This window comes from Nelumbo lutea, chromosome 3 (assembly GCF_056320005.1).
Source record: "Nelumbo lutea isolate HS-2025 chromosome 3, American lotus-T2T, whole genome shotgun sequence".
NCBI lineage: Eukaryota > Viridiplantae > Streptophyta > Magnoliopsida > Proteales > Nelumbonaceae > Nelumbo > Nelumbo lutea.
In genome coordinates this window covers 73,548,073-73,566,431 of record NC_142686.1, presented here as the reverse complement: position 1 = coordinate 73,566,431, position 18,359 = coordinate 73,548,073, and the positions used below count along the sequence as shown (strand labels likewise).

Here is an 18,359-nt window from a genome sequence, read left to right as displayed (position 1 = left end):
TGAACTTTTCCAACATACATGGGTATTTGACCTTTAAAAGGATCTCACTAGTTGGTCAGAGAACTAGATTGGTCATAGAACCAAAGAAGGAAGAGGTTTACGGGCCAGAAGTTCAATCGGAGTTAAATCAAAGGCCAAACCATGATGATGTGGCATATATGTATATATATATATATTATGGGTTATATAAATACCATATATAATATATTTTACAACGTTTAATAATTAAATATGGTGGATTGATGGCAAATTCCTTAATTTTTAAAGCAAGTGCTCAAGTCTATTAATTTACACTTTCTTCAAAATATGTGTGTAATAAAGTAATATATACAATAAAGAGTTATTGAGTAGCACAAGAGTTGGATTAGTGGTAATTAAGAAATATATGAAAATAAAAGGTCATGGGTTCAAGTCTTGTCATAGTCATTTTAGAATTTTAATTACTTAGTGACCTAAGCAGTTTCATGAAATCGATACCAGTTCATTGGGGGCATCCACAAGCACATGGGGGATCTACCTTGCAATGAGGGTCACGATGGTGTGAAATAAGATACTAAAACATTTGAGGTAAGCATTATGTCAATTAATAGCTTGATGGTCATAAGCCCCCACAAACCCTTTCGATGGTTGAAAACTACTTTAGAATAGTAAACACGAACCATTTGTACTTGTGATGGGCAAAATGCACCACCCACAACCAGTCAGAACTATAGTGGACGAAGCATGTCCCCCTGTTCTCTGTGATGGGTTGCGATGACTTGCTTTGTCATAATAGCCAAGCCATCCAGACATACCTTAAAAGATCTTAGTTCCCAGAACATGACCAAACTTTATCATGGCAGCCAAGCCACCCAGACACATCAACACCTTAAAAGATTGTGGAGGGATATATCCAAGATGTACCACATAAGAATCCTAAGGGAAGGGGAAATCTTAGTCCTAGAATATTGCCTTTGGACACATGGAAAAACCCCAACAGAGTTTACCCAACGAAGACTAAAGAATCGTGATACTCTTTCCTAATGAGAAAAGTCCTTATTTGGACGTTTTTCCCCTTATATCTTAAGGAGAGACTCGAGGGCCTACGAATGAGACTTGTCTCCAAATTCCCAGTTTCCTAACTTCCCAAGATCCCATGCTTCTTCCTCCTCTGTCAATTCCCTTTTTTCATACAATCCCCTCTCAACTCTACTGCCACTGATCCTTTGTCATCTTCGTCTTTCAAGGAGATCGCCCTTTGTTACCTCACTACCCTATTTACATTAGAATCTCTGGTTCTCCCTTGATTATGAAGATGGTTTCTAAAAGGACTAACCTCTCCTCAATCCCCGAAGAGCAACCTACTAATAACGAGGGGCATACCCAGAACATGAACCTTGAAGAATCGATTCTCCAAGAATCGTGTGACCGTGCGAATATTGAATTCCTCTCTCACAAGGTCTACGACTTCGAGGATCGCTTCGGCCACCTAGAATGGATGTAGGTTGAGCTGAGGGACACCCTTTAATTGTTCTTGTAGCACACGACCGCGCCAAAAAAGTCTCCCTTCACCCTAACCGATCCATTTACTCAGCCCTCTGTCCATCCTGGAGCCCTACACCCAAACTGTAATATCTTCAAGCATAGGAAATTATTGGTTTGGCTCCACTAGCAAGCATCATAACTAGAATACAACAACTTCTCGTTCCCTCTAACCCTACTCTGGTAATTGTAACCGGGGAACAGAGCACCACTTGTCTCGAAGCGCCTATCAACCTCCTAGAACTGTGAGAATATGTCCAAAGTCTCATAGAGGCTAGCCAAAACAAGGCCCATATGGTCTTCCTCCTGTAAAAGGATTATTTGAATAGGACCCTGCACAAACTTTAGCCAACTGACTATACACCACCATAGCAATAGCCTCTGCATGATGGACAGAGAAGTAGCCCTCAAGAACACATCAATAAGTTCGAAATCACCTACCTTAGATGGAGACCTTAAAGTCTATGAGTTCTCAAAATCGCTCACTTGACCGACCTACTCATGAGTTGTAAACCTTACACTTGGGAGCTTAGTTTCTTGGGGGGAACTCACTACTAAGTTCCTGTCCAAGCGGATCACCTTAGAGTGGAGACTCACCATGGCCGACCTCCACAATATCGAGCAGCATCTAGGAGAGGATCTCTTGGCTTATGTAATGAGGTTTCAGAAACTCATGCACATCATGTTCGACAAGCACACCATGGAAAAAGGCTTTGTTTAGAAATTAATCAACTATGCCGCAACACTGAAAGGACTGCAAGGACCACCACTGCACCACCGTCTTAGTAACCCGGTCCCAACTTGCCATTTCAACAATCACAACAGGAGTTCTACACAGTTGATTGAAAGTAGTGCTCTAGTCGAGGGACTAGCCACACCCCTTATTCGAGGCCCAACATCCAAGGACGGTGTGACAACGAACCTCCTCCACCCCTACCACTTCCATTCGGATGCAACAAGAATGAAGTAATTATGATCACAAATAAGTTAGTCGAAGACCGATTGATTAGCCTATCTCCTCCACCTCCCAATGTCAACCCGGAGAAAAATCGACACAGCCTCGAGTCTCACCTATTCAAAAACTGTGGTGAGGAGGTCGCTACGGTTGTGTCAAATTGCGCTGGGACCCCAATCTCTGTGCATCCCTATTTATTGAATTTAACCCACTCCGCTCCAACTAGTCAGAACAACAACTCAACTCATAATGGACATATAGATCTCAATGTTTGTAATCGAACTTTTCGTTATCTTCCTTTTTTTTCTTTTTTTTTTTCCCGATAGAAAAGAGAAATTCCAGTAACATTTATTATATTCTTCACCTCCTCCTTTTGGAAGACGTTGGAAATACCTTCTGTTGTAGTGGCATATATAAAGTAGTCAGATTTTAAAACACTTTATTTTTGTCAATTTAATCATATGGCGGAGGCGGGTTAATAGAATACAGTCCAAGTATGACATCAGATTTGAGATAAGATTCAGATCCAAGGATTTGGGTGCCAAACTATTTTTAGAATGATCCTCCAACCACCAAGGCTTCTACGATCTTTTTAAGACATGGGTCTTTCTCACTTCTTGTCTTTTATTGCCAAATGGAGACAAGCCACATTTTGGATGGACTTAAAAAGGTAGAAAAGCCGGAAAGGCCAAACCTGAAATCTTGAACAGGCACCCATTAATAGGTAGACACTTTTACTGTTAGCAGTACTTGCTGCCCCCTGAATGTACAGTTCTATGCTGAGACAACAAAAAAACAATGCAATAGATTTCTTACCAGAAAAAAGAAAAAAAAAACATTGATAATAAAAAGACGGCCCTGAACTTCAGCTATCAACTTGATTATCGTTGGCAAACCAAAACTGCAGCTGCCACTAACAACAGCTGTCATCATGTACCTTCATCATCGTTTCTGATAGCAGACTACTCTTGGTTTTTAAATCACAGATTCTTCCGTTGGCTGGCTATTGCCTGTTGCCGCCTTCTCCAGGTTGGCATTCGTCCAGGGAAAGCCCACCTCAAGAATCTCTCCCATATATAACAGCTTGAGAACATAAGAAAAGCCCAAGCCATAAGCTTTCCTCTTAGTGCCACTGGCAACGGTACCAGCTTCAGCCAGTCATTCAAGTCCCTGAATAGATCCGATGTAATGATAGTGAAAAACCCGACAGCAGCTAAAAGGGCGTACAAGAATGGCTTATTCTCTCTAATGCTTTGGTTGAATGGATGGCCCATGTAGTTTACAGCGAAGGTAGCCACCTGGATCATCATGTTCACCATGTATGACACAGTATTGACCAAGTTAGGGTGGAAATCGGAGTCTGGCTCAATACATTCCTCTGGCATGTACTTGCCAGCCTCATTGACAGAAGATATCAAGAAAAGGAGGTGGATTGCAAACTGTCCCAGGAGAGAGAGAAAGACATATGCACAGAAGATGTTTGGATGGGGCCTTGCAGAAGACAGGGTTGTCAGGGGTCGGGCATGGGAAATAAAGAGGAAAAAAGCAGCAGTGAAGATGCCACTTATTGTCGCTTGGACATCACCAAGCTTGACACCATCGAGATACATAACACTAAGGACATAAGCTGTTGCAAGGCAGTTGAGGCCAAGAATCTTGAACATCTGCAGAGTGGTTACCAGGGTGCTCCTGCCCTGCCGAATTATGTCCAACGTTGGGGAAACAGATGCATGTTTTGCAGTGAAGGGCGATGCCATAGATGCATCACCAAGCTTGACAATGGGTGCAGCACGACCATCACCCTCCTCATTCATCTCATCCATCAACTTCTTTAGTCTCTGCTGATTTCTTTCTGCAGCTGTCAGATGGCGCTTATTTCCCAAGGAACCATTTGATTCTAATCGGTTGACCAATCTTCCATCTTCATTCATACTAAGGGCACCACCTGAGTTTTGTGAATTACCTGGCTTCGATTTCTTGGGCTTGACTGACTTTGCTTGTGATTTGGATGTTTGTGAGGAATCGGAGTCTCCAGGTTGAGCCGGCAGAACTGCATTCAGCAAAGCAACTCCTACATGGGCCTGAGAAAAGAAACATTTTTCATCATTAAGCTTTCCGATTCAGGGATCAGGAATAGAAAGGAAAAAAAAAGAACTAGAATAATTTCTGGTTCATGTCATGTTATGTAAAGCACAAGACCAATAAAAATCTACTTGATATCAAAAGAAGCAGAGTATTAAGGTAGCCACACAGTAATAAAAGCAGTTCATTGTGATCTTCACATATCATGCTCCAAACAAGAAGGTTTCATTTAGGCTATCAAAAACAAAACTTATCAGCTTTTCTGAAACAAGTTTTTGAGCCAGTTGCAAGCCAATTGCCTTAACTGAAAAACTGCTCGTGTCATGCCTATTACTAGATATAGAGAAAATGCGATGAACCTAGGATCTACAACCTAGTGCCTCTATCTTTATACTGGAGATTGCCAACATGGTAGTTATCCAGAGTTTTCTAGGTCATAGCTCACTACTGGTCATTTACATCTTTTATAGTGGATAAATAGTTCCAGCATGAACCCTACAGGCAACTAGGGTGAATAATTGCAGGACGGGTTAGAGAATGCTCAGGTTATCTCCTGGATTCTGGGCTCTGTAATTGTTCATGTTGCTATTCCAATGAGAGGACAGAAGATTGCACATGACATGCTTGAATACCTTGGAAATGTTTATTAGCAGTTGAATATATCCTTACAATATGAGATTGAGCTGGACATCTTTTCTTCACAGGGTGAGAAAAGAATACAAGAATACTAACTGGCTTTGTGAATCTTTCGATTAAATATCAACTGGTTCATTTGGGGGGAGCTATCTTCTAACTGTGTGTGGAAGCAATGAAGAGTCACTTTGAAGAGCAAAGTTATGCACTTCTTGATGCATCTCTGATTTGATTATGAGATAAAGTTGTCTGAAACCAATGAGAAGAGAGGGGAAAAGGAAGAGTAGAGAGAAAAACGGGTGCAGAGAATCAGTCTTGTCTGCTGCCCTAGGTGCTATTTATATTATTAGTCTTATAATAAAAGAGGTACAATGACAGGAATACCCACCACTAGTTCAAACACTGTTTTTCTCAACCAATTTCATGCATGTGGCAGCATCTTTTTGGCTCTCCCACTCAATAGTTTCAAGATGATCAATAATGATTTCAAGGTCGAGAACTTACACAGGTTTCTCCCCCTGTTTAAGATTATTCACCTCATTTTTTAGTTCATAGGCTCTAGCAACATTAAGGGGCTGAGAATAGGTTTCTTTCATATTGTCCCGAATCGCTTTAATTGTATTTGCCCATAGATAGTTTCTATTGATATAAGGCTGCATGGAATTGCATAACCAAGTCATACCAGATTATTTTCTTGGACCCATTTAGCAAGAGAAGGATCCTCTTGAGCTGGTTTCTTGGGCCCATCATGGCCAATTGGGCCCATTCCAAATAGTTTGTTCCATCAAACTTGACTGTAGTAATCTGCAATGGATTGTTGTCAATAGCATTTCCAGCTCCTACAAGTCCGCCATACAATTTAGATTCAATTCCAGTAATTTCCATGTTGAAATGTTCAGTGAAGAGTCACTGAATGGAAGAAACAACACCATTCAACTTCCTTTTCAAAAAAAGGCCACTCCAAGTGCTGTCCAGCAGCACCCAGAATAAAAGGAAGTTCAAAGACCTCTCCACGAACCCAAGAGAAGCTGAAGTGAAAAGCTATCAACATCTCAGCCCAGAAACACAGTCCACAAAAAACCCTAAACTCGGCCCATGACAAGTCAGAAATCTGACAGCCGATCCTCCGAGAGGATTCCAAAAGACTTCAGATGCCTGTCAATCCAAAAACAAAAATGAAAACTACCCATAAAGAACTGGGCGCCACTCTCAATCTCTGATTTAGGCCCAAAATCAGAAACTGACTAGTTTTCTCTGATTCTTCTTGGTCACCGGGCAGATCTCCAAGATTTCTGAACCTTGGGCACCTCCTACAATCTCCAATGACCTCCAAGAAATCAGGCGATTCAAGCTGAAACTTCCAGCCCTAGAAAACTCTCATGTAGTCGGCTGGACTACATCTACATGAGAGCCCTAATCAGTCTAAGACCTGCTCTAGAAACAAGTTGTCTAAAACTGATGAGGTTCAAACCTGTTTAGCAAGAAGAAATCAGAAAAAAAAGAGGAAAAAACAGAGATGGAAAAGAAGAGAAGAGAGGAGAAAAGGAAGAAAAGAGAGAAAAAGGGGTGCAGAAAAATCAGTCTTCTACCACTCCAGGTGCTATTTATATTACTTAAAATAAAAGAGGTAGAATGCCAGAAATACCCGTCACTGGTAACAACAGTAAAACACATTCTAACAGCAATATAATCAGTAAAAAAAATCAAGAAATAATGAAAAAGAGGGACAGCAAGCTGATCAATCATTTTCTCTACAGATAACAAGGTCAAACATACTCAGTAGAGAAAAAATACCAAATTTGGATATAATACTTGGTGAGTTATTAAGAGAGGAAACTCGGCTCCTTACTCAGTCCTCTCTTGATAACAAGAAAGAACATGTCATAGATGCAATTCTTCTTGCTACCAAACAAAAGGGGAAGGACTTCTTGAAGGTACAATGTTATGAATGCTAAGATTTTGGGCATGTTTCATCTCATTGTAAGAAGAATAATTTTTTGCACCTATTGCAAGCAAGAAAGACATTATTGTCAAATGTCTGACTAGGCCACCTAAGAAAGGACAACACAAGGCTTTTCAAGTCTCAGCTGAATCGTCTGATACTCCCAAGACAGATTCTTAGGGTTCTCTAACATAAGGCTATTTCTTCCAACTTTGTTTTGGGGCTTTAGACAATCTCTTAAGCCTTACACCTCAGATAAGCACATTGTTACTAGCATATGAAATTCTTACCATTTATGGTTGTGATGATTTAGTTTTGTCTACTCCTCTCCTACTTCCTAGGTCTTTTTTTGTGTCTAACTTAACTACGAATTTAATCACTGTGGGACAAGTTGTTGTTGATGGTAACAATGTTCTATTTTCTCACGATGCCTGTTTTATCCAAGACCAAAGCATTGGGGATTTGAGGGGGAAGGGGCATAGACTTGGAAGGCTGTTTGATCTAGAATTTGAGGATAAGAGTTCTTCATCGGTTTCTTGTTTGTTTTCCACTGCTTCCAATGTTTCTTCTACTTGCAATAATGTGTGGCACTTATATGTTTGGTCATCTCAGTGATTTAATAGGCATGCCTATGCACACAGGCTAGGCACATTTTAGGGTAGGCGCCTCGCACAGGTCCTAGGCGCAGCACTTTCAAAAGGCGCACACCTGGTGTGCCTGATGCGCCTTGGCCCAGGTGTGCACCTTTTGAAAATTGCACAATTTTTTTGTTTTTTTTTAACCTAGCAGCCGCCCCCAGCCCCTTGACCACGCCCCTCAAGGCAAGTCCAAACTCCAAACAACATGTTCATTTGTTCTTAAAAGACAATTAAAATTATAAAATCATTATTTTTTGTATGAGAATTAAGAATTTAAGACCCTAACATGGAATTGTCTAAACTTGCCTCGAAGGGTGTGGCACAAAGGCGACTCGTAGAATCAGGAATGTAATATGTTTTACATCACATTAGCTCCTTGAAGTAATGCAATTGATGAAAAAAAGAGATTGTGGGCTTTACATGCTTGAAAATGTTTTATATGTTTGATTTTTTTTTTTCATTTAAATATATGCTTTGCATGTTATGTCATTCATCATGGCATTTCCCATCCTCTTGACCAGTATGGATTTCCCTCTAGTCATAGCTCTTTTTCTACTATTTTATCCTCTACAAACATTCCTCAGTCTTACCACAAGGTTGCAACTGTTACGCATTTGAAAAATGTCATGGATTTAGAAACTTAGGTCTTTTTATAAAGAATAACACTTGGGATCTTGTCTCCCCTCCTCCATATGCTTCCATTATAGGTAGTCATTGTGTCTATTCTATGAAACTTATATCGGATGGTACTCTGGATAGATAAAGCTCGCTTGGTTGCTCAAAGTTACAAGCAAGAATACAACATTGATAACAATGAGACTTTTGCCCCTGTTGCTAAGATGATAACTGTTGGTCTACTTCTGGCTATCACTATAGTTAAACAATGGATGATTCATTAGATGGATGCTAAAAATTCCATTCTCCATGGGCATTTACAGGAAACAGTGTACATGAGACCTCCTATATACTATGGCATTTACAGGAAACAAGCTTGGCTTGAACGTTTCCATACAGTTGTTGTATGATGGATTTTAGCACAGTATTTCAGATTACTCTCTTCACTCTCAAGCAGGCACAAGGATTGACAGTGGATGATTTGGATGGTATTGATAACTTGAAGCTTCTTCTCAACACTTCTTTTGCTCTACGTTGATGACATTGTCATCTCAGGCCAAGGTCTTGAAATTCAGCGATATCCTCAAGGATATTTTATTAATCAACAGAAGTATGCGTCAGATTTGGTATAAATGGCTTGCTTATCTGATTGCAAACAATTTGAGACTCCTCTTGAACTCAACCTTAAATTAAGTAAAGATGAGAGTGAGTTGCTTCCGGATGCTATGTTGTATAGGCAGCTTGTGGATATTAATCACTCATCTTCCATTCCTCTCTTTGCCGATAGCATGAATGCCATCAAGATTGCATCCAACTCTGTCTTCCATGAGCATACAAAACACATTAGGTTGACTTCTATTTCATTAGTGATCTTATTTTGCTGGTCACATCTCTCTCCCACATGTCAATTTTGATTTGCAGCACACTGATTTCTTCCCCTACATCAATTTGAGGGGGATATAGAGAAGAGGGGTAGTTTTGCCATTTTATCACTTCTTATATGTATATTATTGGGCCTGTACCAGTGTTTTAAAAGCACGAGGTGCAAAAATACAAAAAAATGTCAGAAAATTCAAAAAATGCCAAAAAAATCAAGAAATGCAAAAAAAAAAAACATAATATTAATAAAAATATAAACTTAAGTTTTAAAATAATTGTTTTAAAAAAATATTAAACTCTGCAACCCTAGCCTCAATCCCTTCCAGCCTCACCACCATACTTACACTACAAGCTGCTTTTGTGCCATGACCCTCAAGGCAAGCCCAAACAAGTCTATGTTAGGGTCTTAAATTCTATGTTTTCACACAAAAATAATGATTTTATAATTTTAACTGCTTTTTAAGAAGATATTTTATTAGGATGAATGAATGAACATTAGCAAATAGGGGGTTCTTAGAATTAAGAATTTAAGACCCTAACATAGACTTGTTTGGGCTTACCTCAAGGGGCGTGGAATGGGGGTCCAAAGGCGGAGCCCTCGGCCCAGCCGCTAGGTTCAAAAAAACAAAAAAGCGTGGAATTTTCAAAAGGTGCATGCCTGGACCGAGGCGCAAGGTGCATCAGGTGCACACCTAGGCTCACTAGGCGAGTGCCTTTTGAAAGGGCTACACCTAGGACCTAGGCGAGGCACATACCCTAAAATGCACCTCACCTAGGCGCTTTTTAAATCACTGGCATGTACTCTATAGTTTTGAATTGTACAGTTTTGTACTTTATCTCTTTTATAAGGACAATTTTTTCAGTTTTCTTTTTTATTGATCTTAAAGAAAAAAAGGGAGAGAGATGTCCTTGACCCATATAGAGGGGAAAAATAGAGAAGCATTGACCTTTCCTAGAGAGTAAAGAAAGGAGTCTACCTTAGTAAGGAGGAACAACATCTCTGTTCATATAGAGTCGTGAAGAAAAGAATATGTTATCACTCCACCAGCCTTATTCACAATTCATCTAAATCCCAAGGAAAGATTAAGAATTCAGAAGCAATACTGAAATTCAACCTAAATTTTGACCAACAAAGCGGTAGGCTTAAAGTTCCTTTACTTAAGTTGCAATCTCTTTTAAAATTACTTTTTAAAAGATATTACAACAGTCGACAAGGGATCACCCGAAAATCCTAAAATAAACCAGCCCACCCCAACTTTCAGACAAGCCCTCAAACAAATCAAAACCAATAAGCTCAAAATGCTACCACATACAAGAGCCAAATCAAATCCAGAACCTCTACCTAAAACTTAACTCCCATCTTTCCAAAACCAAACAGCTAGACACCCAACCAAATTCCTTCCCAACTACAGATCTCCCACCCTTCTTTCAAGACCTTCATCACTAGGAATCAGAACCTCTCTTTTTCTCTACATAGTTCTTCTTGCCTTCTTGACCCTTTTTATTTATACTACAATATCCAAATAGGTCACCCCTTAATCTAGCAAAAACCTTTGAAACTGTCACATTTTGGATGTTATTCTGGTACTTAAATCTGTTCACCGCATTAGGAAGGATCATATTGTTCTTCCTCTCCCTCCCCATTATCTAAAGAAGAGACAGAAAGATATGAAGAATGGGATATCTCATTATGCTTCTGTACATCGAAATTTATAGCTCTCTCTAGGAAACAAACTAGGTAACAAATCTCCCTAATTAAAGGATACAAACTAGGTAGCATATCTCCCTAATTAAAGGGAAGATAAAGCTGATTCCTAAAAAATTTGTACAGCTCACAAATCTCTCAACTACTTAAAATAGCACAAAATCAAATATAATACATAATTACAGAAATCTTCCAACACTCCCCCTCAAGCTGGCATGAATATATCACTCATGGCAAGCTTGCTAACTAAGTTCTCATACTGTGCCCTAGGAAGCCCTTTGGTGAGAATGTCTGTTACTTGGCTCGTGGGGGGTATGTAGGACATGCATATCACACCACTATCTATCTTCTCCTTGATGAAATGTTTATCCACTTCTACATGCTTTGTTCTATCATGTAGAACTGGATTATGAGCTATGGAAATAGCTGCCTTGCTATCACAATAGACTTTAATAGGTGTTGGTGTAGGAACCTTCAATTCTTCTAGGAGCCTTTTGATCCATAACATTTCACAAAAGCCATGTACAACAAAGCGGAATTCTACCTCTACACTACTCCTTGCTACAACACTCTGTTTTTTGCTTCTCTAGGTGACCAAATTCCCTCCTACCAAAGTGCAGTAACCTGAAGTAGATCTTCTATCATTTATATCACCTGCCCAATCTGCATCTGTGTAGGCTTTGACTTGGAGATGAACCCTATTTTTGAACAAGAGTCCTTTCCCTGGAGTTCCTTTCAGATATCTCAAAATCCTGAACACAACTTCAAAGTGAGTAGGTCCAAGTGAATGCATAAACTGACTTACTACACTTACTGCAAAGGCTATGTCAGGTCTTGTGTGCGACAAATAGATTAGTCTTCCAACTAATCTTTGATAACGTTCTCGATCAATCACCTCATTTACTGTTACTGCTTTTAACTTCATATTTGGGTCCATTGGAGTTTCTGCGGCTTTACAACCTGTCATCCCTGTCTCCTTAAGCAAATCAAGAATGTATTTGCGTTGGTTGATAAAGATTCCCTCCTTAGACCTTGCAAACTCCATTCCGAGAAAATATTTAAGTTTTCCCAGGTCTTTAATGTCAAATTCAGCCTCAAGCTTATTCTTCAACTTGTTGATTTCAAATAAATCATCCCCAGTCATGATAATATAGTCTACATACACTATCAAAATAGCTATTTTACCTTCGGTGGAGTGCTTGAAAAATAAAGTATGATCAGCTTGACTTTGTGAGAAGTCGTGCCGCCTTATTGCATTCCCAAATCGTTCAAACCAAGCTCTTGGTGATTGCTTTAGCCCATATAGGGATTTTTTTAACCTGCAAACTTTGCCTCTTCCAAGACTTTCTTCAAAACCTGGTGGTAGGTCCATATATACTTCTTCCTTTAGGTCTCCATTCAAGAATGCATTCTTGACATCGAACTGACGAAGTGGCCAGTTAAAATTAACTGCAAGGGAAAGAAGTATTCTGATAGAGTTAATTTTAGCAACAGGAGCAAAAGTCTCTTGGTAGTCTATACCATGAGTTTGGGTAAATCCTTTTGCTACGAGTCTTGCTTTGTATCTCTCCACACTTCCATCAGCCTTGCACTTTACTGTAAACACCCATTTGCATCCAACTGTCTTCTTGTCATGGGGTAGATCAGTAATACTCCATGTATTACTCTTTCTAAGAGCATTCATCTCTTCCATCACAGCTAACCTCCATTTCGGATCATCTAATGCTTCCTGAACAGTTCTTGGCACATATAGATTAGAAATCATAGACACAAATGCTTTATGAGTATGTGATAATTTCTCATATGACAAGTATTTTGCAATAGGATGTTTTGTGCAAGTTCGGGTACCTTTTCTTAATGCAAATGGAATGCCAAGATCTGAAGAAGACAGATTAGGCAAATCATTAGATAAAGATGGAATAGGGGTAGAAGAAGGATTACTCTGAGTTGTAGGATCTTCAATCGGCAAATTGGATTGGACTTCTGCTGTAGGAACAACTGGAACAGTAGTACTTTTGTGAAACTTCTTCCTGGTATAAAACTGAAGCTTAGGATGAGGATTGTGATCCGTTTGAAGTACTTCTCCCCCTGCCTCTGATAACGTAGTATCTGGCAAATTTGGATTAAGAGTACCATCACTAGGTTCCATTCTTTCAACAATTGTTTCCGAACCTTGCTTATCAGAATTAATCAAAGGTATAAATTCTTCTAGAATAGGTAAAGTTTCCCAAAAATTATCTTCCTTATGTTCTCCCCCTAAAGAGAATTTTTTTGAAAGAAAGGTCGGTCCTCAACAAAGTGTACATCCATACTCTCAAAAAAATTTCTTTGTAACTGGATTAAAGCATTTGTACCGTTTTCTATTAGATGCATAACCAAGAAACACACATTTTTCAGCTTTTGGATCCAGTTTTGATCGAAAAACATTTGGTATATACACATAATAGACACAACCAAACACTTTTGAAGGAAGATCCGTAGTTATTCGAGATGTGGGAAAACAATTTTTTAGATTCTGTAAAGGAGTTTCATATTTTAAAACTCGAGATGGCATTCTATTTATCAGATAACATGCAGTTAGGAGAGCATTTCCCCAAAGATATTTAGGTACATTCATAGAAAACATGATGGCTCTAGCTACCTCAAGAAGATGCCTATTTTTTCTTTCATCAATTCCATTCTGTTGTGGTGTCACGACAAGTTGATTGATGGATAATACCTTTTTCGGTTAGAAATGCTCCTAAGTATTTGTTGAAGTATTCAGCCCCATTATCTGATCTTAGAATACCAATTTTGGTTTGAAATTGATTTTCAATCATTAGGAAAAATTCTTTAAATCTTTGTTCAACCTCTGATTTCCTTTCCAACAAGTAAACCCAACATACCCTTGTATGGTCATCAATAAAAGTCACAAACCATTTTTTTCCAGAAAGTGTGTTAACCTTAGATGGGCCCCAAACATCACTATGTAACAAATAAAATGGTTTTAAGCAGAATAAGGTTTTATTGGAAATAAAGCACGATGATCTTTAGCCAAATGACAAGACTCACAATGAAGTTTTGACCAATCAACTCCTTTAAACTATGATGTCCTAATCTTCTATGTCATAATATAACTTGATCACAGATAGGGATTGAACTCGTACTACTTAAACCATGAATTTTTTTATTACCAGTAGAGGTTTCATCAAAGTAGTAGAGTCCATTTATCTCTCTAGCAGTTCCAATCGTCTTCCCCGAGTTCTGGTCCTGAAAAACACAAGTGAAAGGAAGAAAAAGAATGAAGCTGTTAGTATCTTTCGACAATCTGTTGACAGAAAGAAGATTGCAGGCAAGTTTTGGAACATGTAAAACAGATTTCAGAGTAATTTTTTCTGAAATTTTAATGTTTCCTTTGCATGCAATAGATGAAAGACTACCATCAGCTATTCTCACTTTTTCAAAACCAGAACAAGGATAATAGGAACTAAATAGGTTAGAGCAACTTGTCATATGATCGGAGGCCCCTGAATCTATGATCCGAGGGCCGGATTTTCCTAGCATTGAGAATGCCAAAGAATTGTTACTTGTTTGTGCCATTGACCCGACAAGAGTATTAGGTGACGAATAAGATTTTAGAAGTTTAAGTAGATGATCTATTTGCTCTTTGCTGAATGGGGATGATTCAACCTCGTTTGTTGTAGGTATATTCTGTCCACCAAGTTTGTTCACCCTCCAATTGGGTGGTCTCTCGTGCAGTTTGTAGCAATTCTCTCGAGTATGGCGAGGTTTCCCACAGTAGTCACAGCGTAGGTTATTCTTGTCTCCAACCCGCTGATTTTGGGCTGACTTTCGACTAACTTGGGGCTCGAAAATAATCAGGGCTGACTCTTCCACAGGTCCGATTGTACCTACAGCCTTCTTTCCAAGCATCACTTGTCTCCGGCTTTCTTCTCTACGTACTTCTGCAAATACTTCACCATTTGGGGGCAGAAGGTTTCTTCCAATAATTCGGCCACGAACCTCATCGAATTCAACGTTTAAACCTACAAGAAACTTGAAGACTCGACCAACATTCACCATCTTCTTGTGATAATTGCAGTCATCGGGTGACTTCCACTCGTAATCGTTGAATAAGTCCAGGTCCTGCCAAATTCTCTTAAGAGAATTAAAATACTTAGTCACAGAATTCTCACCTTGGCGAATATCTCCGAGTTGTAGAGATAATTCGTACACTTGGGATTGATTCTCCAAATCAGAGTACATCTGTGAGACATTGTCCCATAATTCCTTGGCTGTAGAATAGCAGAGATAATTTGCACCTTACTCTTCAATCATGGAGTTAACCAACCAAGTCATCACCATGGAATTTTCAGCATCCCAAACAGCATAGGCTGGATCCTTCACATCAAGCTTCTTCGTGTCTCCTGTGAGATACATGCAAACAGATTGTGACCACCGGAGAAAGTTGTCACCATTTAGTCGGATTGTAGTGATCTGAATATAGTGATTTTCAGGCAGATTCCGAACAATATGGGGCTCAGGCTGAGAACTGGATGTGACTTCAGACATTTTTAGGGACAGAAATGCAGAAACAAACCCTAGGTCTTTTCTGCTCTGATACCATAAAGAAGAGACAGAAAGATATGAAGAATGGGATATCTCATTATGCTTCTGTACATCAAAATTTATAGCTCTCTCTAGGAAACAAACTAGGTAACAAATCTCCCTAATTAAAGGATACAAACTAGGTAACAAATCTCCCTAATTAAAGGATACAAACTAGGTAACATATCTCCCTAATTAAAGGGAAGATAAAGCTGATTCCTAAAAAAATTGTACAGCTCACAAATCTCTCAACTACTTAAAATAGCACAAAATCAAATATAATACATAATTACAGAAAGCTTCCAACATTATCATTAATCACATTTCTCAAAACTTGTTCCGTTGTCAAGTCCTCTTCTTTCTCCACTTCATATGCAGAACCACAGGCCTCAGAAATTGGAAAATCCTTCTCCTCAATAAAACTCCATTCATCACATCTACAACTTCCTTTTAAGGCATACCTTGCAAATTCCTCTCTATCTAAGAAAAATAGTCCCAACATTTCAATCTCATGTGTTTTGTCCATCAGAATCTTGCCTTCCACTTCCTCACATTTTTTCTCAAGAGGTTTTGTTCTGTGGGCTCTTTTTCTTTGGAAAATCTTCGTTTCCTTAGACCCAAGCTAATTCATTTCCACCCTATCATTCACCTCTTCATAAACCCCCTCGTTTCCTACATCTTCTCAAACCAATCCTTCCCCTCATCTTTGCCATATCCCTTAAATTTATCACCCCTTCTTCCCTCTTCTTTCCTTCCAAACTCTCCAAGTTGATTACCATTCCATCTGCAACAATCTCCCCTTTTTTCCTACTATCCTCGACAACCAGTTGCCGGTCGTTGCCAACACCAGGTGATTGATCCCCATCCAACTCCTTTTCTGCAATCTCCTTAGATCCAGTACCCTCCTCTTCTTGAACACCGATTCAAACAACTCCAGTAATGTTATTCTCCAAGTTCATCTTCCAGACAGACATTAAAATAGAAAATGATGGACCAACACCATCGTTCATCGGCTTCCCAATCTTTTTCAAAGTTTGCACTCGATCCACGTAACCACTTATACAATCACGTGGACCACCTTCCCCCAATCGACCAAGCTCCTGCCTTGGTTCAACCCCCTGGTTTTTACTCCCTTAATCTGGTTCATCTGTATTAATTATCCGCTACAACTTTTCTTGTTGTGGACCCTACCTTTTATGTGAAAAAACACCCTTTTTTACACTCTGTGAAAGTCTTAAAACCTGTCCCTCCCTCTCTGTTTAAATGGCATAAATTGTTTTTCTTTTCCAATGGAAACTCACCATCTTCACTCGTTGAAAACGTTTTACCTTCCTTGACCTCGACCCTCAACAATCTACCTTTCTGCAATCTCTCTCAATGTGTTCCCCTTTCCTCCAAGACTCCATCGTCTTCTACCTTGGAGCAACACTTCCATAAGACCGCTTCAACATCCAATAGAATGCAAACCTTAAACCAAAGACCATCTACAATGTAGTTCCAAGATCGAGGAACATCATCAGGTTTTACTCCTGCAATCAAAACTCTCACAACATGGAAATCTTGAAGATTAAAGGAAACCAGAACTCCCCCCAATATCTGTAATTCTGTACCAATCTCTCAAAAACGATTCCATTCCAAAGGTTGAAAGGAAGCCCAACCAGTAGAACAAAGCTTCCAACAAATAAAAAAAAAAACTTCCGGTTGCAGGACATATGCCATGCTTCCAACATCACCGAAACCCTCTATCATCTCTATTGTAGATAATTTGAGATTATCTTTTCGAAGAACCACGACTGCTTCCACCAAGCATCTTTCTCGACTTCAATCATCAACTTTTGGTTTCGCCCAAGCATCTTCCTCCCCCACTATTTTAATTTTCACAATCTTTTATCTGCAAATTCTCCTTCACTAGTTTAAGTTCCCCTGTTTTTTTTTTTTTTCCATCTGCTATCAACTTCCAACAAGAACAACTTCTACCTTCTGGGAAGCATGTTGCAGAATAAGTGTTATTTTCTTCCTCAGTGGAGGCCTTCAGTTGGTCTGTCTCTCCGAATGAAAGGCTCCTACTATAAATCCTTTGAACCTGAGGATTAAGTTCCTTTCAACAGTACTGTTGCCCTCAAGATTTCAATAATTTTGAGAACTGGTCCTCTTCTTGTTATCGTTTCCTCCAAGACAGATGATCTGGCCTCAGTTTGATTCTTTCTCCTCCATCAAGCTGCCTGCATGAACCTTTCACAAGAATCTTCCGTGCACTCTTTAAAAATTACATCATGTTGTTAGTTCTGAAATAGAACAGGATTCATGTAGTTGACCCCATACAGTTGGGATAAGGCTTAAATGATATCTTGTTAGGTCGGTTTCTTCATCATCATAATCCAAGCTTTGTCCCGACCATGTGGGGCTACAAGAATCCTGTTTTGTCATTCCATTCTCTTCAATCCTTGTTCTTTCCAGTATACTCCAAGATCTCCTAGCTCCTTCAACATGTAACAGATCACTTCTTAAGGGTGCAATAGATCTACACATGACCAAACCATCTTAGTCTTTCATTTTATCACCTACTGGAGCTACTCTAGGTAATTTTGAATGACAATTTCTGACTCTGTCCTTTGTAGTTTTTCCTCTTGTCCATTTCAATATTTGCATTTTATCACCTACTTTGTCTACTAATTTTCCAAAAAATAGTTTTAAAAGTCTATTTGTTCCAGTTTTCAAAAGAACCTCTAAAAACTGGGAGTCTATTTTCCAACTTAAATAAATGGATGTTTTCAGTTATCAAGTGTCATTAAGAAAACATAA

The 18,359-nt window shown here is 39.2% G+C and overlaps 1 protein-coding gene across 3 annotated transcripts in view; it reads right to left on the bottom strand.

Annotated features, from left to right (window-relative positions):
* Positions 1-3,145: 3,145 nt before the first annotated feature.
* Positions 3,146-18,359, bottom strand: part of PDR2 (phosphate deficiency response 2) — an 84,709-nt gene continuing 69,495 nt past the window's right edge. For all 3 annotated transcript variants that reach the window (XM_088978556.1, XM_088978554.1, XM_088978555.1), the window contains one exon: positions 3,146-4,557. In XM_088978556.1, coding sequence (XP_088834682.1) covers positions 3,457-4,557 — 1,101 coding nt within the window. In that variant the 3' untranslated portion in view covers positions 3,146-3,456. The remainder of the gene's footprint in view (positions 4,558-18,359) is intronic.